We start from the raw sequence: 21,585 nt of genomic DNA on the forward strand, positions 1-21,585 counted from the left end.
TAGGGCTGGATTGGGTGACCCTGAGCCATCCCTTCAGTTATACTGCTATAATTCCTAGGCTGCTGGGGATCTCCCATGATGTATTAAGCATCTCTCTGTACTCAGCAGTCTTTACTTTACAAATATAAATGTGACATTACTGTTGTCTTAACTTGTTTTTAAATTTTTCTTTTCTCAGCAGGTGTCTCTGCTCTAGTGTTATGATGCCTGTTGACCCCTCTTTCTTGTCTTCGCAACCCTCAACTGGTCATGGTAGATGGCTACCTCTCCTTAGTTTCATTCTGCTTCAAGTTTCTTCCTGTTAAATATGTGCTTTCTACTCCACTGTTGCCTCATCCATACTCAGGACAGAGGGACTGAAACAAAGATAAGATTTGGTGTGGTTTTTCCATTGGTCCATTGATTCATTAGTTTTTAATTTGCTCGGCAACTTTTTATGGAGTGGCATTATATGAATTGGACCAATTTGGATTATAATGAATTGGATTTAATTGGATTCAAACTGGATTACTACAAGCTCTATCAAAGTGCACTATGTTTTTAAAGTACCTCAAATCACTTTTCGGTGAATTTACACTACATATACAAATTTAACCAAATTGAATAGACTGGATATCTTTTCAGTGACAAGACAATATCAACCCAAACTGCTTATATTTAAAATCAAAGCCAGTTAAATTCTAATATGTAGGCTATCTTAACTATGTTATATATAGTAATATAGTGGAACTAATGTTGCCACAGTAACAGTTACTTTGTAACGCAGAATGTTCGAGTGGAAGTGAATGTGTTGTTGACCGGGGTTATGACATTTTCTTATGTGTTGATGTCTTGAGCTGTCATTAAGAGTAAATATAAACGGATCAAGCTGACCCTCTTTTATTTTAACTTTCAGATTTTTGCTAAACTGTTTCAATTGACCGCTTTCATTTAAGATTTAGAGTATACCATCTCATGGTTTCACACACATTAAATTAACCCAATATGATGTTGCACTTGATTTTTCCTCTCTTCCTGATAGTTCCACTTCTTGTATCCAATAGGTTGAAGATCCAGACTAGCAAACACAATGTGGTAAGCCTCAACACAATTCATAGTAGGGGGTGCGGTGGCTGTCAGAGCATACCATGTACTCAGGAAACAGGAGGGTAATTAGAATGTTTTTTTTTTACTGAATGGTGAATGAATGAGCAATACGTTTTTCCTGCTAACACCACAAACTTATAGAAGATATGCAAAATCTGTGTGCAGACATTAAAGGACTTAAGCTTTTTTAAGAAGTACAGTCTCTTATGTTACCTCTTATAGGCAGTCGAAGCGTTGAATTGTCAATTCAGTCTACTATGCTATCTAGGTAAACCCCCAGGTATGTTTCTCATTGTCTGTGTATGAGATTCCATTATCTGTTGCAGAAAAAAATGGAAAGATTTGTAAGATTTTACACTAGGAAGTGGCTAGGTGTTCTTAGAATCTAAGAACACTCAGCATCTAGGACCTAGATGCTTAAGAACTGTGTCACTGTATGGGAAAGGCATACTTCAGCCCCCAGTATCTAGTCTAGTAGAGGACTTTAAATGTACTAAAGTTAGGACAGAGCTCTTGTTAGCTGGGAGTAAAGATGTGGTAGTTAGTAAGGTGGTTCCGAACCCAACCAAGGGGAGGAAATGGAATCCAAGAAGGCAGTTCAGGAGGCCGAAGCAACTCTTAGACATACTGAGATTGTAGGTAATGTTCAAATGGGCCGGGGAGGCTTGGGGCATAAGCAAACCAGTGTGGAGTAGATCAGGTCCCAAGGAGAAGAGAAAGCTAGTTGTTGAGCAGGTTCGTAGACAGGAGGAAATGTTAAGGGGTACAAAGGCAGTGGCTCAGGCTAAACAGAGACAGTGGTTTAATTGGGAAGGTGTAGAGAAGAAAAAGCTTAGTTGGAAAGAGCTGTAGAGTATGGAGGAAAGGAGTATTAGATTTTTGATAGACAACATATGATGTATTGCCAACTCCCCAGAACCTAAAACTCTGGGTAAATGGAGACCCGCTGTCTGTTATGTTCAGGTACTGCAACTCTAGGGCATATTTTGTCAGGTTGTAAGGTTAGTCTGTCATAAGGCCGGTATACGTGGCGACATAACCAAGTATTAAGATGCTTAGCTGCATGTATTGAAGATAAAGAAAAGCAGGTACATTTAGGAGGGTCTAAGGTGAAGAGAGTGGCAATTCAGTTTGTTCAAGAGGGGTGAAAGTTAATAAGACAATAAGGAGGCAAGGCAGCTTAGAGGATGCTTGTGATTGGGAGATACAGGTAGATTTAGGAGGAAAGCTTGTTGTTCCCCAGGAAACAGCCTCTATAAATCTAAAGCCTAATATAGTCTTGTGGTCTAAGAGTAGAATGAGAGTCTATTTCATAGAGCTGACTGTTCCTTGGGAGGAATTAGTGGTAGAAGCGTATGAAAGGAAAAAGCTTAGGTATGTGGTAAAAGGTAAATGGACTTGTACTTGTATTACTGGAGTTGGGGGCAGAAGCAAGGTTTACTCTAACATCAAGAGAGGCTACATGGCTAAGCCACTACCACACTTGGGCCAGTCTTATCACTTGTCCCTACTCTTAATCCTAGCATATACTTCTCTCAGGAAAAGTGCTCTCACTACAAGGGACTGTTAAAACATGGTCTAAAGGCACAACTCATCAGTTTCAGGACTGCTTCAAGAAGACAAACCTTTTCAGGCTCAAATCTTTTCTTGCTTGATTCCCTGCAGGTTCCAGTGCCTGAAAGGACTCCTGACACAGTGAGGGACCTATACAGGGACACATATTTCCGTTGATCCTTATTGTTGTCATCTTTGAGTTGGAACTTCTTTTCATAATTTAGCATCAACACAGTAGCAGTTTAAGTTAGAGCAAGGGCAAGAAGTCTAAATGAACAGAGATCATTTTCCAAACGTTAGGTCATGGCATCTCACTGTGAATATAAATGTATAAACAAATTTCTAACACTTTGCATGAACCGTACAATAATGACAAGTTTCGAGTTCAAGTTGTGATGAATTGTTTAATTATTGTTTTTCAAGCTGTGGAGAGAAAACAGAATTAAATACAGTTCATACCATGACCTTCTCCTTTGTCAGAATTTATACTTGCATCCCTCTCCAGTTTCATAATCTCGAGCTTGATCTTTTTTATTTTCAGTTTCTTGTATTCCATATCTAGTCTGATGCTCTCTAAACCCAACAGAAGTTTCCGTTTGTACAGAGTTCAGACATCCTGCGATAGAGGAAATGAGCCTGTGAGTAGTATGTAGGTAGTGATAGTAATGTGAAGAGTTACTTACTTCACTCTTTGCTGCTGGAATTTGTGTTCCTGTTGCAACCTGCAGTAATGTGTCTTGGTGATAATTAGGCCTATTGGTATAGACTAGGTAGATTAAAGACGCATCCAAACGTTTCACATTTTTAATAATAAATAGCCTACCTGTGGCATTTCTGTGTCTACAGACACAGTTTTATCATCGAATGCCCGAGATGTGCTGGGGCCATCAAACTGCAAACGGAGAAACATTGCAGTTGTTGAAGATCAGAGGGATGCATAGTATTTCCATCGAAAGAAAATTCAATTGAATACAACTACTTACACATGGGTTAGGGATGTCCTCTGTGGTCTGGGGATCAAGCAGGCAGATGGTGTCTCCCACCACTGACAGATATAGGCACAACATCAGTTATTATAATTGAGAGACTGACATTTTGAGGGAAAGTGATCAATACCTTCTACGCACACTCTTGGGAACATATCCTGAGGAGGTCCCTCCCTCTATTACTTCCATCAGTGACCGCCCTCGATTGCTGGTTAGAGCAAGTTCCTCTACTGGTGTGAGATTTTCGGGTGGAGGACCTCCACCAGTGGCAGAGGCCTATGCCTTTTTTTTTGGTAGCTACAGTGCAACATATTTACAGCTCAACACATTTTTTTGGACACACATTTCTTTAAAGGCTACTCTGAAATATGTTCTTGTACTTTACTTTCACCTGCTGCAAGGTATGCTTTTGGCTGTGAAGATTGCTCCTGTTGAAATGTAACAGTGAAGAATTAATATGCAGGTCACACACTCACGATAATATAGTCACAAAGTATGATGATGCGTGTTGATTATTGGGTTATTAATAAACTGAGCAGGGTCAATATATTTGTGCAGTACATCTCATATAGAGACAATTCAGCATGCTTTATGTAAAAAAAAAAAAAAAAGTATATATATCTATAACACAAATAGGGGAGCATAAATACAAGAGGACAGTGAAATAAACATAAGTAACAATTGACAATGGTATGAAACTTGTATAACTTGCGCATTTAACTTGCTCTCCTTTTCTCCACCATCCACTTGTCTGGGCTTCTTACGTTCCTCAGGCACTCGCACATAGCCAGGCTTTGTAAGCCGCGATTGAATCAGCCTTGATTAGATGCAACTGAAATGTCTTTGTGGAACAACTTGAAGATTAATTGGGAGATGGCGTTAGTTTAAGCAAGGCTTTCCCGATGCTTTCTTTTGCCAGGCTGTATTTCTTTACCTCCATTCGTGGAACATCCCTCTGGTCTCCTTCAACCATCTATCAAATTATCCATCCATCCATTTTCTATACCCGCTTAATCCCTCCGTCGGGTTGTAGGGGAGCTGGAGCCTATCCCAGCAGTGATGGGGCGAGAAGCAGGGTACACCCTGGACAGGTCGCCAACCCATCACAGGGCCACAAAGAGACAAACAACCACACACACGCTCACACTCACTCCTAAGGACAATTTTTTAGAGACGCCAATTAACCTAACATGCGTGTTTTTGGATGGTGGGAAGAGGGAGTACCCAGAGAGAACCCACGCATACATGGGGAGAACATGCAAACTCCACACAGAAAGGTCCCAGCCGGGAGTTGAACCTGGAACCCTCTCGCTGTGAGGCTAACCACCACACCACCGTTACCAAATTAAACTATCAAATTAATACTTGTGAATCAGGAATTGAAATGGCTTGAGAATGTATAGGTTGCCAGATTTAGAAGTTTGTAACAGTGATATAGACTGGATACAGTTATTACTTTTACTTTGTATAATGTGTGTGAACAAACATTTGTTTAAGATTTAAATTTTTTTTTATCTTATGTTAAATTTTTAAAGTTAAGTTAGGGTTAACACAATATTTTGTCATCTCAATAAACAGGAAAAAAAAAAAACGTTAGCTTGAGTGAAGCAGTTTATTCATTCTTCTAATCCTAATGTATATGAACTGAAACATTTTACATTGAATTGGTTATGAATAACATACAGGTTATGAAGACAGTCATGCAGTTAATCTGATGTATACCTCAAACTGTGATACCAGTAAGTGAAGTTACTGTCCAGGCAATGAGGCTCTGAGGTTGAGGAGAATTAACACATCACATGGTGCTAAACAGTAAACCCCCAACTCATTCAGAACAGACTTTGGTGGAGGATCCCCTGAACCATCACAATCTCTTGTCTCTTGCTCAGACTCTTTAAGGACAGACCTTAACAGAACAGCAGAGCCTACAGTCAGACATAAGATGATGCTTGCCTCCTTCACACTGCAAAAAGATAAAGATAGAGACCAGACAAATCATAATGCAGAAAGAAATAATGTTCACTTGGTGTGCAAATTTTCCATTTTCTCTCCTAAAATGATTACATCATATGGTTTTATAGGTGCTATTTTTCAGCTTTGCCTTTTTAATACCTTTCCTTACTGTATTATTCCAGGACTGAATTGCAAACAAAACACAGCCAGATCTCTTGAAAAACACACATTTCGAGTTTCTTCATCACACTTGTGAAGTGTAAAAACTGTGATAGGCCTCTGGACTACTCTCAAAGTCAAGTTTGTATATGCATTTCATTGTATTTTTCTACTTTGTTGTCTTTTCACAAGATTTGTCATTGAAAATCAAACTGCTCCTTGTAACCAGTAATGTGTGTATATCCAAAGCTTAACTTTCCTTCTATTATTTCTAGGTCTTTGTCTGCCCCCAAAAGAACACAATATTTCTGATTATTAAAAAAAAACCTGAGCCAAAATGGTCTTGTTGATTTTTCCTTTCTGCATCAACAACTCAGTTGTTTATTTGGTTACAATTATTTTATTTTTTTCCCCAACCTTTCAATAACATCTATGTAGCAACATAGCCTGTGATCAATTGACAACATGGATGTTGCTACATACCCCGGTCTGTATAACTGATGCAGAAGTGAAGCAATGTAATAATCAGAAATATTATATTAATATTATTTATATATATATATATATATATATATATATATTTATATATATATATTTATATATATATATATATATAAATAAATAAATAAATGTTATATATAATCAAAGCTGCTCCAAACATAGTATAGTTCAATTTCCATAGTCAAATTACCATTTAACATACAATGAAGTCTCTTTGTTTCTAGAGCTTTACTAGGCACTGCAAAAAAAGCTTATTCCACCCATATTAAATGGAAACTGAAGTGGACAAGGACCCAAATTTTGAAAAATGCATGTCAAGTCCAGCTGTATCATACACTGAAAATCCTTAGTTGAGACTATTGACACAATGCATTCCTTAGCCCTCCACCTTAACAACTGAATGTGTAACCCTGATCAATACCTTTATCTCAAATATCAACTCCTACAAACACTAACACTTACTGCTTAAAGAAGTTCTCAGGTCTTTTGCAGTAGTGACCAAACAGAGGAAATAGGTTTCTGGTCATGTCAAACTGAAGTTGGGCCGCTCCACCATCACTGAAGTGATTAGACAGGATCACCTGAAAGAGAGGTAAGTAGATAGACATTATTTAATTGAAATGGCATTGGTGAACAGTTATGTGGTTGAGGTGTTACGTAGCAAATGCATAAATAAAAGTTGTGATTATTTAACCGACTTATACCTTTTTATGTTTTTATATTTTGGGGAAACATAAAAATAAAATAAAATCTCCTTCCAGGTATACATTAAATATCTTAGTATTAATCTGTATCCATCAAAAATATTAGTAGGATTGGCACTGTCAGTTATCAATTTCACAGAGCATGGTTTGCTGTTCCATCAACAAATGCAGGATAAATCACTATCATACAAAGAAGAAGCAATGTGAAAACTTGGATCAGAAATGCTGTGGTTTCCTCTGTGCCAAAGCTAATTTAAAAATGGACTGAGGCAAAGTGGAAAACTGCTGAGTATACTTGCATACTTCAGCAAGACAATGCTGAAACTAGATACTGCATCTACAACAGCATGGCTTCATGGTAGAATAGTCCAGGTACTGGATTGGTCTGTCTGCATTCGAGACCTTTCATCAATTTTAAACATCTGGTGCACAATAAAATGCAAAATAAACAATGGAGTTTATTCGCTCCCATGCCATCTCGGTGCATTTCCCTTGGTGCTCTGGCTTCTCGTGGATCACCATTCAGAAACATGAAAGGCAACCCAGGGAGAGGAGGTAAAAAAGAGGCTGTAAAGGTGAGAGCAGCCCAGCAATCCGCCACTTCCCAGCATTTTTCTCACCAACACAAGATCCCTCTAATCTAACCTAATGACATAGATGAATTGAGGCTAAAGGTTGCAATTAACAACATCATGAACGACAGCTGCATTCAATTCAATTCAGTTTTATTTATATAGCACCAAATTACAACAATTGTCATCTCAAGGCACTTGAATAATATAGTCCAATTCAAGCCAATTGGAATTCAATTCATTGTAATCAATTCTGATCATCATAGACACTAGGGCTGCCACGATTAGTCGACTAATCACCATTATGTCGACGACTAATTTAATAGTCGATGCATCGTTTATTTTTATTTATTTATTTTTTTAAATTTTGTTTTTCCTCTCAAAACTGCTGCGGCACCTGCTGCGTCTGCCTTTCTGTCCTTGACACACATGTGCAGTAGTGGTAACCGGGGGTCAGCCGTGATGTCACAGGAAGTTAAACCAGACGGGCTCCGGTATCATGGCTATCCGGGAACGGAGCTCAAGGAGAAGCAAGTGTGGGAGCATTTTAAGAAAACTAAAGACAAATGTGTGCAATGCAATATCTGTAAAGCAGAATTTGCCTTCCACAGCAGCATAACGACGATGCACGAGCACCTGAAAAGGAAGCATGTTGTTGTGGCTGATTGTGAAGAGGGATTGTCATCTTGGTAAGCTAACTCGCTAGTTAGCTGCTAAAATTAGCGTAAACAGAGAGTTAACTTGCTACTTATTCATATTGATAGCTGTAAACCTTAACATTAGCGATGACAATTTGATTAATTAGCCTTAGGACATATATTTCATGTGTTTTCTGTAACGTTATAACAGTGATGGGTTTGAATAGGAATGCTAATGTTTTCTCACGTTATGTTTCAGTGCTAAAAAAGTATGTTCATCTGGACGGCTTTGTTACAAAGCTAGCAAATGTCCTGACTGAGTCCATACTGAACATGTTGGTGTTATATTTGAGTCAATTGAGTTTTTAGCATATACCTTAAACACTCCAAGCAGAAAGCTAATGATGGTTATATAAAAGCAGGTGAATCCTGGTGCGATAAGCTGTATGTTTTACATTCAATATACGTATGATCCGATTAGTCAACTAATCGAAAAAAAAAAAAAAAATCGGTGATTTGTTGACTATTAAAATAATTGATTGTGGCAGCCCTAATAGACACATTGTTTCACTCATTCATTCTTTTATTCTGGACATAGCTATCAAGTTGGCAGGCCACAGAGTACATCTGCTTAACAGGGCCAGAGACTCCAGTAAGAGCACAGGGGTCTGGTTATGCCAACAACAGCCGATGTACAAACACGAAGACTGTAAGTCGTCGCTGTTTCCCAGAACTGGAGACAGTCTCACAGTTTAATGTAGACCTATCTGTTAGAATAATCTAGCTTCCTTGGAAGTGTGTTCATCATGGTAACTGAAATGTACATGCCACAGGCTGCTAAGACTAGCTGGGCTCTTGGATATCATTAGCAGTCGACAGAGCTTATTTCCTGAGGAGGTGCATGTCATTGCAGGGGATTTTAATAATGCTGATTTAAAGACAACTTTAAGTAGAGCTTCAGGGCTAAACTAAAAACAAACCTGGGTTTGTAAAACCATATGTCACTGCTCTTGATTTCAGCATACAAACATGCAAACACTTGGCTGGGGTCTTTACCAAGATTTTCAATGATTCCCTGTCCCGCCCTGCCTGGTTTGACCCACAATGGTTTCTGACCTATCCTCTTAGCCCCTAAGTGATTGAGGCAGATGGTTGCCCCTCTGCTAGAGAGGTCTTCTTTTCTTTACTGTCGCTCAGTAACCCATTTAACACAGTTCTACTGAGATGGATTGAATTGTATGTAACTGAAGTTGTTTAGCTTCTCTATAAAGTGCCCTGAGATGTTTTTTGTTGTGAACTGACGCTAAAGGAATAAACCGAACAAATCTAACTACGGGTAGAAATAAAGTCACCTTGACCTTGAACTGAATATCAATCTAATTGCAAAGATTTGTGTTCGTAGGAGGAATTCAAAATTTAAATAAAAGGCAAAATAGGACTAATTTTGGAAAATCACACAATATCTAAATGTATAACTCTATTGTTGCATTTTCTACACTTGAGACCATACAGGGTTAGGGTTGGTGAAATATAAGAGTTACAGATAAATGGACAAGCAGCTCATCTGTACCTTGCACAAAGAAACTACAGAAAGGGGGCCAGAGCCTTTAAATTATGAAAATGACGTCTTCCCATGCAATAGACCTCTTGCGAAGAAGCCTGTCAATCTCATGTCTATTTTAAAGTTTCTTTTTAAAATATCATGTCGCAAATGATCACAAACAGAATGGTGGGTTTTTAGTAGGAAAAAATGTCTTACTTCTTGGTAGAGAAAGTTGTCAAGTCGGTCTGCCAGGCCCTGCCAAGCCAATTGAAACAGAGACAGACTCAAGACCTGATGCAGGTTCAACAATCTGTCCCTCACACACAGCATCATGGGACATGCTGAACTAGAAAGGGACATGGTGGACTGGTCGTGCTGGGATGGAAGGGACAACCACCTAAAGGTATGAGTAAAAGTGAGAAATGAGTAATATTTTTCTAACTTTTATACTTTGACCAACCTGTTCAAAACAGCAAGAAAACACAGCAAAAAAGCATAAAAATATGATTGCATTGGCAGTAACAATACAGAGTTAATATTTTCTTTTCCTTCCATTTTAGGGCACCTCTGTCTCTTGTCTCTGAATTGCAGTAATCTCTCTATGGGAAGCATTTTCATTTACCACTTAAATCACTCAACCAAGACATTCTTTTTTGTTGTCAAACCTGTAAACTTTGTTTAGACCATTAGATGCTCAGCAAGGTTGGCAGGAGCAGGACGGAGAACAGGTGGAGTAAGTTCAGGCCAGGTCTTCCCTCAATACTAATGTGGAATGTTTGAGATCACCGGTAAATAAAATGGGCGTGTTTGAAGCACTCAGGAGGACACAGAAAGAAAAAAGAGAACGCGGAATGTGTTTTACTGAAACATGTTTGCAGGAGCATATACTGGACACATATTACCTGACACTATGACATCACCAGCTCAGTTGTTGCAAGACTAAAAACCCAACCTCCAAACACGTAAATAGTGACTTCTCGGGATCTCCCTCTCTGTTACTCTTCAAATATTCCAATGGTTTGTCAACTGCTCCACCAAAGAAAAAGGAAAGTTTATCATATGTAGATGCATACAGTTCCCCTGCTTGTCCACCACTATGGAAATCCTCCTCACCTCCAACTATATACCAATCATTCAGCAGCAACCTGTTACTATAAGGGCATTGAAAATGGTCTGAAGAAGTTGAAGATTATCTTTAAGGATGCTTTGAAAGCACAGATTGGAACGCACACCACATGGAGAAAAGGACAATTCCATACGTATGTGAAAGACTACAATCACCTCTTCCTATAACCACAAACTCCCTGTCACATCTCCATGTTGTGACCCTGCACCCCAGTCATGGATCTTAACAAGGCCTCAACAACTTCTCCCCCCACATTCTCTGCCTTCCTCCAGTAGTCAGGAGAAGCGGCTGGAGAGGCCGAACCAGAAGAAGGCTATAAGTCCAGATGGTGTCAGCCCCACTGTCCTGAGGACCTATGCAAATCAGTTATGTGGGATTCTATAGCACCTATCCAACCTTTGCCTGAGTCGAGAGAGAGTTCCACAGCTGTGGTAGACAACCTGCTTAATTTCTGCCTAAAAAAAGTAACTTGTACTGGCTTATCTTAGAAGACTATCGTCCTGGGGTTGGACTAGAAAATAGCATAATCAGCAAGTTCATTCTCATCTGCACAAACGAGACAGCACAGTGAAGATCATGTTCTTTGATTTCTTCTATAATACAATTCAGCACATACTGTTATGTAAGAAGCTGCAGAAAATAAAGATGGAAGCCTCCAAACCACCTGGATTCTTGACTCACAAACAGACGACAGTTCTTGAGACTGAAGGGTTGTGTTTCAGTGAAGGTGGTCAGCAGCACAGGAGCATCACAGGGTACTGTGCTCTCACTGTTGCTCTTTACTCAGACCACAGACTCTCAGTCCTATCATCTCCAGAAATACTTAAGAGGACTCTGCAATTGTATGGTGAACAGGTGATGGACAAGAGGCTGAGTACAGGGAACTGGTTGATCACTTTGTGGTATGGTATGAGAACAATTACCTCATCTTGAACACAAACAAAACAAGAGATGATTGTGAATTTTAGAGAATCAAAAATAAGTCAACCATTATCTCCATCCTGGGAGAAGAGGTGGAGGTGGTTGAAGAATGCAGACAGACTAGACTGTAAATGCAACACTGAGGCCGTTTAAAAAAAACAAAAGACAGAACAGACTGTACTTCTTAAAGAAACTTAGGTCCTTCAATGTCTGCACCAAAATGCTGCATACACCGATCAGCATTAACATTATGGTCACCTGCCCAATATAGATTGTGTTCTCCTCATCCTGCCAAAAGAGCAAGGAGTGGTCAAAGAGGATCTGAAGGTGTCCTGGAGTGTCTTGTACCTGGACCTTTTGGGCCCTGTGGGTTGCAGGGAAAGTCTTCATGTAGTGGGTTTACTTCCCACAGATGCTATCAGATTATATTGGTATCTGGAGAGTTTACAGGTCAGGAGAACACCTCAGGCTCTTTGATATGCTTTTTAGCCCTTCCTAAGCTGTTTTTGCAAGGCTCTGTCCACCCTATCGTGAGGAAGCTATTTGACTACCTTGGTCAGGGTGATGAACGTGTCTTCTAGTCCTCAGGCTCTGCCTCCTCAGTCGGGAAAATGCTAGCTGGATTAAGGAAGTCTTCAAAATGCTCCTTATACTGCCTGATGATATCCCCAGATCAGGTCAATAGTTCTCCAAAAGACAAAATACAACCTGGGAAGGACTCTGTTTTCCCTTCCTGAATTGCTGAATAGTTTGCTAAAACTGCTTTGAGGCCAACCAAGTCTTTCTCCAATACTCAAGTTTTATCCTCTGCAACGCTGCAAACCGTTTGTCCGCTCCATACGTATAGGCTGCTTTAGATAACCTCCAAGACCGAAAGGCCTCCTTCAACAGCTGGAAGCCTCATCTGCAATACAGGCTCTGAACATAGCCAAATAGCATATGTCCCCAGCTTTCCCCTTTAAAGGCTCATTTATGTTTATGTAAATAGACACATCCATTTAAACACTGTCAAGTGTCATTGCCCACATACTGCGTTGCAGAGTTCACTTTGGAGTTCCAACATCAGTTTCAGACAATAGCAAACCTGGCAACAGTAGAGATCATGATAATGCATCTTCACAGAAAGAGACATTAAAAAGGGGAAGCGCAGTAGATGGCAGTGGTCTGCGCGGCCATTAAATACATTGCGGCATGTGACTAGAGTTCCAACATTTTTATTTTCATCTTCTTCTTGTTTGTTCCTTGTGCTGGTCGCATGTAAGCTATGCCTCACAACACTGCCCCCATGATTATGGAATTCCTACAAGGCTACAAAAGGAGCTATTTAAGTGCTGACCATTTACTATTAACACCCCTAGATTCAAGTTTTGAATAGACAGAAAAATAGACAGACAGAAAGACACTTCAGATGTTCTTCAGGCTATTAAAACAACTATTAAATTGGTGCTTGATCTGTACTTTCCGTCATTATTCTTCTAGCTGAGTAAATACAATACAACCCTACTTGTGGTGAAAGTAGGTCAAAGGTCAGTAACAACCCGCAGACATTTATTTATTTAACTGCTCTGAACTAATAAAGTACTTATCAAAAAGCTGATGTCTTACCTCTCTTGACAGTAGGGTTTGGCTTTTTCTGCAATTTCTCTCATGAGGAATTCCAACAGTCTTCCCAACATGTCTCCTTTTAAGCGATCCAACAGTGCCAACAGACCATCAAAAAGAGATCCCTCCAGTGAAGCCAAGCGACCGACCTCCATCATGCCCAGGCCCCTCAGAACTGCTTCTTCACCAAGAGAAACAGCTGCCTGCTGCAGCTGAAGGAAAAACTGAGGGCAAAGAAAACAAATCAAATGTGAATTTATTGTCAATATACCAAAGTGAACAATACTGTCTTTCACTAAAAAGCTAACATATTGAGCACAAATCCATGATTCCAAGCGTAAATTCCAGTTGTCTTGATGAATTACAGCAATCAATTTAACTCTTGCTCTTCACTGTTTGAACAGTTCTAAAAACAAATAAAAAAAAAACTCTTGAGGATGAGGGGATGGTTACTGTCTTCCACCAAATTTCATGAAATAGCCTAACCATACTTCAAAGAAGATGAGAGGTAGCACAATCCATCAACAAAGCTGTTTTACGTCGGCTCATCCTCATTATACCTGACTCACATCGAGCTACACAGGTTGGACCATTTGAAAGTGAAACGCTCACTATTAGAAAATATTGAAGAGCCAGAAGGGTGAGGGGAGGGGTCTTCTTCCCACACCCCTGCTCCCTGGTTGCTGCTCGGGGCGGGAGAGGCCAGGAGGATTAATTAATTGTTCTGCTGGTTCGGGGTCTGTGGTGGCTGGGGGGCTGCTGGCCCCCTGGTGTGCCCGCTGCGCTACACCCCAGCGGAGTTGAGGGAGGGAGGACGTGTGGATGTATGGGACGTGAAAGTGTGTGTGGTAATGATTGGGCCTGGATCTGGGACTTGCTGTCGCCTGGCCTGCTTGTGCTTCTCCCGATGGGGGGGCAGCGTTGCCTCTCCCTGCTGCTCGCGACTTCACCCACCTGTGGGCACGTCTTGGCTCCCAGGGCACTTGGCCAGGGGCGCTGGGGCAGGCGCTGACCCACTGTGTGGCTGTCTGGGGCGCTTGGCCCTCCTGGGTATTGGGTGGGGCCTCTGCCGGGGGGTTTGGGGGCGCTCGGGCTCCTGGGGCCCGGGTCCGGTGCACGGCCCGTGTCTGGGCGGCTGGGACCTGGCGGGGTCGGTGGGCTGTTGCCCCTGGCTCCCGGAGGGCCTCTGCCCTATGCTTATGGGGGCTCTGTCCGGGGGCTTCCTCTGCAGTCTTCTGGGTGGCTGCGTGGTTGTCCCTGTGGTGGGCTTCCTGGGTTCTGTGCTCCGTGGGGGCTGCTGGTGGCCTGGGTCTTGTGGCCCTCTCTGCCTGCTTCTGATTGCGGGGGGGGATTGTAGCCCCGTACACTTATACAGCCCAGTAGCATGCTCGCTAAGCAGTTGACGTATTATCATGTCGTCTCAGGTCATCTATATCCACACCTGTGTTGTATGCGATTGCTGCTTCTTGTGCTTGTTTTTGTTTGTTTGTGTGTTTGTTTTTTCTCTGCTTGTCTGCTTTCAGGTGCTCCTGGTGGCGCTAAGGCTGGATTCCCCTCAGAGACCATGGATTGTTGTCCGTTTTGTTTTTTTACAGGTGTAGCAGCTGGTTGTCTGGTTTTTGTTTCTATTTTTTGTTCCGTTTCCTCTTCTTTCCTCTTCTTCTTTCCTTGTCCCCCGGTCCGGTTCGGCTCTATTACATGTTATATATTGTCAACAGAAATAAATAAATGGGCATCAAGGGGAGCTTTACATTTATAAAACTTCCCATGGCAAAGCAAATCTGTTTGGCATCAAAGGTATTCAGACTACAATTCTGCTGCCATAATGCTGGACAGGACAAGGGAAAAAAAAAAAAAAAAAAAAGAAGTGGCCTGCGCCAGAATATGTGCAAAGGAAAAAGGCCATTCACATACCGCCATCACCAGGGCAAAGTCCAAAACAAGTCCAGCTGTGGCAAAGACTTGAGGACTTGCTGTAAGGCATTGCCAATCCCACACACACAAACAGATAGATATGATAGCCAGAACACACATCGTGAAACGACACACGTCAAAACAGCAGCTGCCATTATTTTCAGTTATAATCCCCCACACAGATAGTGATTGGCCACGCAACGGCATTTTATGAAAACAACAGCCCTGTGCCACCTCTCAACACTGTCCTATTTCCAAGTGTGGCCATTCCTGCAACTTTAAAAAAAGAAAAAGTATTGTTTTCAATTATACCTGCTTCATACAAGTAAATTATGGCACCTGTCTAATAGCCGCCCTCCTTTCATGGTACTTTAAGAGTTTATCATTATTATTATTAAATCCACAATTCTGTCACTAAATATTGCAAGAAATACTGCTCTACAGGTAAGTCACGAAACTTAAGTAGTGTTCATCTACATAGAAGTTTAAGCTAGTGTGGCTGAAAACCTTTTTTATGCCAAACATTTTATTCTATAATAGTTTTGACATAGTAAAAAGCGGTTATCTATTTCATTCCTGAAATTCATCTTAAATCCTACTACATGGTACAACAATGCCACCTGCTGCCATAAACTGATGGGCTCCCTGCACTGCCCCTTGACTAGTGATGTATGAAATATAGAAACATCATTCTACACTTTGTGTTGTCAAAAAAAAACTACCATATGTTAGTCAGACATCTTGGTATTTGAAGCAGCTTCCAAGGCTTAATATAATGTCAATATAATATCAAAACATACATTTAACTACAAAATACGAACTACAATTCGTAACTTGAGCATAACCCACAACCTGTGAGGTCAGTTGCTGACTGCATCACGGTGCTTCCTGCTGGGACTTCATGTAAGCCATATGAAACACCATAGCAGTATGCCAATTGCAGTGTATTTTCATCTGTGGATTATAAATTACTTTCGTAAACAGTAAAAAAAAACACACCACGTCGTCTCCCCAGTCTCTCAAGATGGTAGAAATATAGTTGACGGCATTAAGGATGGCACAATAGGGGACACCCAGTGGATAGCGCGACTCCTCTTTCATAACCTAAAAAAGAAAGGATAAATCAATCAAAAGAAGGCAGTATCAGCCTCCTCTGTCATGCAATTCTCAAAGAAATTTATATTATACATATTATGCAAAAATCACTTTTCCAGCTCTTCTAAACTAATATATTTGAATTCACCCCGAATTCCAAGAAACCAATACTGAGATTGATACTTTGATGCCTGCCTATGTATCATTAATGTACATATATACATACACAAATAATACACACATATATACATATATGTATATACATAAACATATATACACACACACACGTGTATATTTATATAAAATATACATTTTTGAGAGTCATTGTTACCTGTGTGAGTCGTATGCGGAAGTCATCAACCAGCTCTGTTTGCAGCCTCAGAAACTTGAGTTGTGCAGCAGGACAGGGCAGGGAACGATACCGCTCTATAGTACAATGGGGGGAAAAAATGTAAAATGTAACAAAAACACAGACATACACAAAGGCTTTACTTCAAAATGGTATATATTCACTCGCAACATAAATTACTCTTATGAGTTGTATGTCTTCATTCTCTTAAATTTTTGTTAACTGGTGAAGTTACAAAGTAAATCAAGGCCATTCTTTTGTTTATATCTCATGTTTAAAAGATGCATTCTCATCTATGAGCACAACATAAAAAAAAACGTGTAATCTCAATGACTTTTGATGATAACTGCAAATGATGAGTAAAACCCAATATGGGCAGATTCATGAACTTGTTCTAAGATTGTGAAATTGTTCGTATCTTTGCTCTTTGATTGATACATGCCAGTCTCTTTATAAATTGAAAAGAAATGCCAGCTGTCCCCAATTTGCATAGATAAAATGCCGATAAAAGCGCAAAATGAGAGTATGAACGGCCGTCTGCAAACACACCCAGCACACTTTTATGCTACAGTGCGCTTCATTGTGGGCAAGTGTGTGTCCATTTGATTAAATGAAATGTCCTGGTGAGTCTGAGGGTTGGTCAGTGTTATCAACCAGGGTATATCCTTGATCTCCAAATAAAACAAATCCTAATAAAAAAAACAATTGTAGAAATTTTGGCCATTTACTATTAACACCCCTAGATTCAAGTTTTGAATAGACAGAAAAATAGACAGACAAATTTTGGCAAGATACTGTATGTACCAATGAGCCATGCATTACCAGAAGCTGTTCTGTAAGATGAAGTTGTCATGTGCTCCTCCTATCCTGGGAGCAGGTAGACCACATTCATTGGGAGTCGCAAATGAGTTTGACATTTATGGAGTGATACTGACTGGGGTTTAGGTGCGAGTATGGATCTGGCGTGGGTGCTTTAATGCGTACGTGTGTGCAGTCCGCTGCACCGATGGCATTTGAAAGTGGAAAAAAAAACTTGCACATGTGGAACAGGGTTGGACTATTGTGTATGGCTTCACAGCGCTGGCTCCAAACGATTGCAAAGTTCCATGAGAACAGCTTTATGTAGCCTAAAGCGTCCAAATAAGTTCTCATCACTCTCTGCAAATAAATCTGCATGGTCATGACAGATTTGTTCTGTCTGTAGGACACGATCTGCAATATCTGGCAGCAACAGTTTCTTTCTTTTCTTTCCCATTGAAATTACAGCTTTTAATGCAAAAAAAAAAAAAACACCAAGGGAAAAGAAGGGGATTTTGAAAGCCACAATATAGTGACCCAAAAAGATTTTTGATTATTAGGAAATTAAAACAACTGTCTGTGATGTGTCCTTTATACAAAGGCTTCCAGAAGTAGAATTGCCAAATGCAGTGGTCTTACCAGTGATGACCTGTAGCAGAGTCATGAATGTCTCAGCACAATCTGGAGCCTTCAGCTCGTCCATGTCACTGATATCTTTATACTGAGAACTCCATGCACCCTCGGTTGAAAGCATAGCATCCATCTTCTCCACTGCCACTGCGAGTACATACGTGGAAATGCATTGGTATTCTTGGGATTTCACTCGAACTTCTTGACCATTTAGACAGCATGTCTAAACATGTGACTTATTATACATTTTTATAGGCCCGTATACTGTGTGAAACTCAAAGCCTGTGCAACAGAAAATTGTTTACTTGCATTTTGAGCTTTGTGGATTTTTATAAAACAAGTTTTTTCTTTACTGTAATCATTTCTATGGACTACCTCACAAACAGACCAGTTTATTGTGTCTACTGCACACAGTCTGTTCCGCTTCTTTTTCTACTCATCGTATCATCAGCGAATAAAATTCCACCCCTTATGCCAACTCAATACTTTCACACATGTCACCGATTTGTAACAAAGGCGCATCAAGGCATGTGTGAAGAGCCAATGTTTTTGTGCTTCTCCCCGTCAAGCTTGATGCAACATGAGCACTTTATATACCATCATTTTCTTGTTGAAGATGAAGATTAGGTTGTTTTCTGCAAAAACAACCTAAGAAAACTTGATTCAACTTTCTGGAGAGAATTTCAAGTAATGAATTGATGAATGAACCAACAATCGTAATGTCATAATATATAGCTTTCTCCCTAGTCAGAAATCTCATAAGTTTTTATATAGATGGGCTTGTATCTACATGTCTATTTCTTTACTTAAGTGAACTAAATAAAACATCTATGGTAAATAGAAAAGCAACGAAGCAATCCTTTGGGAGCCACGTTTTCTTTTTCTTTTATCTTCCCCAAGAGTGTGCACTGAATCAGTGGAGATGAAAACAAGTTACATTATCTTTACTGTACCTTGACCTTAGTGGAAATAAGAAAAACTCAGGGCTGAAAAAAATCTTTTAGCCCCTTCGAAAAAGCCACAAACCTGTTAATCTCTTGGTGTCGTTGGTCAAATGTGCCTTTAAGTGCATGTTTCACAAAAACCACCAACTTTGTAGGTGTTGCAACATAACAGCTAGTTGCCATTTTAAATACAGGTTATCGTGACTGAATTGCCATCAAGAAATCATCTTTGTCACACCATTGTCTTTCAGCTACCAGAAGACAAATTAAGACTGAATGCTAGTTGTCACAAGGTTTTACGCTAGAAGAAGAGAGCTTTCCAACCTTGGAATACAACTTGGAGTTGTGTAGCTGAGCAGTAAAACTGAAAGAAGCTTATTTTAAATACAAATACAATTGTAATGCACTTCATATTAAACTTTTGTAACAATAATATAATGAAAGATAACAGTAACTAATACTGGACAGAAACACTTGACAACTCACTCTTCCTTTCCACAGCAAGCCACTTCTGAAGGACTGTATCCTCAAGCAGGATATAAAGCAGACCAGGCAACACTGCAGGGTATGAATGATTGCTTCGCAGCTCCTTCTCAAACTGTAGCATCTCCTCCACCAAGTGACAGAAGAGCACATCATCATACAGCAGCCGAGAGGCATCACTTGCTACCTTCTCCTGGACCAGAGACACCATGCCTCGACACAACTCCACCTGAACACAAATGCGCATAAAATAATAAGTTTTAGCTAACAATTAGCTGACAGATGTTTGACACCCCAATGAGCTTTCTTGAAAGTGTTGAAATCTTTGAAGACATTAAAACTGAAAGTTTATTGTAGTTTCATGGCTAAATATAAAGTGGAATGTCAGTTTAGAGATGTTAAATCAATTGTTAACCAACTGCTGTTAATACAATAACTGATTAAAAAAATGTTAACCTATAAGGCAAATGTATTGTAGATTTCCTGTAGCACTTGGTTGTGTCATTTGTTGTTGACTCCTACTCTTTCTTTAGATGAGTTACATTTGTGTTTACAAGGGATCCAGACTACAGCCATTCAGTAGCATTAGACAGTGTTCCTAAATTCTATACCATGGCAGACCACTAACTTAAATATATGCACTATTTTTATTCATCATCACATATCTAACTAAAGACACGGAGAGAGAATAGGTGTCTGTGTATCGTGAGCGAGGCTGTGTCCAAAATCACTCAGCATTGTTACATACACAGTTGAGTTAAGCTACAACTGCTGCTTGATTTGACAATTTAATTGGCCACCGTCCTAGTCTCAGTTCACGTGCATTGGAGGGGAATCAGGTTATTGATTTAAATATGTCCCCGACTACCAATTCGTTTAAGTCTACATGAAACTCAACATTATCAGGTGAATCAATCTTGATTTCATTACGTATAAAGTTTTCTTATTCAACTATTTAACTTACAGATATCTGCTGATGGGCAACAGACTTTGATTACATTGTAACTTTAGTGATGATGAGCAGCTCTTTTCATCACATTGTAAAAGGCATTCCATAAAGTATCATGTATGAAAAAAAAAAAAAACTGTTGCGTAAAAGGAAGTTATTTGTTATTGATTATGCTATTCAATTTAAAATTCAAGAACCCAGATGATTACTTTCTTTCAATTTTCTAATCTAACCAAACCAGTTTTACAGTGGTAATTCACAAGCGGAACAACGGTCACTGTATTTAATTATTTTCTCTGTAGTCCGAAGAATGGCGAAATAGAAAAAATCCTATTAAGTGAAATCTTTGTCCAATTTATGTTTGCATTATAGTTCATAGATGTGGGACAGAACTCAATTAAGACACACCTCAGTCTCAATTAAGAAGGGATGGGAGAGAGGACTCGAGTTGCTCTCTCCATGCCTTAATATAGATTATAATGAAAAGGGATATAAAGCTTTTGGATGAAGAGTTGTAAAGCTTCTGTGACATACTTTGGTCTATTTTGACTAAAGCATATAATTTCATTAAGACTACCTGAAAGTATGTAAACTGGTGAAAGAAGGCATGTCTCCATTAACACAGACCTATTTAAAAAAATTGTGAGAAAATAAGACAATTAAAAGAAACTGTGTGAAAATAAAATCTGTAAACAAAAACAGAATTGAAAAAAAAGTTGGGACAAGCAAAAGGCTGGAAAACTGTTGGATCAAGCGAGGATTTCTTTTTCAGGGAAGCATATTACATCTGTACTACATCTATTACAACAGCATGACTTTGTAGTAGAAAAGTCTGGGTGCTGGATTGGCCTGCTTGCAGTTCAGGTCTTTTACTAAATGAAAACATTTGGCACTTCATAAAATGGTAAATGCAACACAGAAGACCCAGGACTGTTGAGCTGCAAGAATCCTATATCAGACAAGAGTGGGAAAACAGTCCTCCTCTAAAAGTGAACTACTCAAGACCTAAATGTTTATAGACTGTTGTTAAAAGAAAAGAGAACACTACACGATGGTAGACATTCACCTGTCCCAACAT

The 21,585-nt window shown here is 39.8% G+C and overlaps 1 protein-coding gene across 1 annotated transcript in view; it reads right to left on the minus strand.

The window, feature by feature from the left end:
* Positions 1-3,071: 3,071 nt before the first annotated feature.
* Positions 3,072-21,585, minus strand: part of rint1 (RAD50 interactor 1) — a 30,394-nt gene continuing 11,880 nt past the window's right edge. The window contains exons 8-18 of the mRNA XM_072377305.1: positions 19,562-19,787; positions 18,141-18,278; positions 16,686-16,780; positions 16,259-16,363; positions 13,349-13,569; positions 9,913-10,093; positions 6,702-6,820; positions 3,624-5,589; positions 3,464-3,532; positions 3,324-3,362; positions 3,072-3,256 (exon numbers count right to left, since the gene is read on the minus strand). Of these exons, the coding sequence (XP_072233406.1) occupies positions 5,376-5,589; positions 6,702-6,820; positions 9,913-10,093; positions 13,349-13,569; positions 16,259-16,363; positions 16,686-16,780; positions 18,141-18,278; positions 19,562-19,787 (1,299 nt within the window). The 3' untranslated portion in view covers positions 3,072-3,256; positions 3,324-3,362; positions 3,464-3,532; positions 3,624-5,375. The remainder of the gene's footprint in view (positions 3,257-3,323; positions 3,363-3,463; positions 3,533-3,623; positions 5,590-6,701; positions 6,821-9,912; positions 10,094-13,348; positions 13,570-16,258; positions 16,364-16,685; positions 16,781-18,140; positions 18,279-19,561; positions 19,788-21,585) is intronic.

This window comes from Leuresthes tenuis, unplaced genomic scaffold, assembly GCF_036924035.1.
Source record: "Leuresthes tenuis unplaced genomic scaffold, fLeuTen1.0.hap1 SCAF_23, whole genome shotgun sequence".
In the NCBI taxonomy this organism is placed as follows: Eukaryota; Metazoa; Chordata; class Actinopteri; order Atheriniformes; family Atherinopsidae; genus Leuresthes; species Leuresthes tenuis.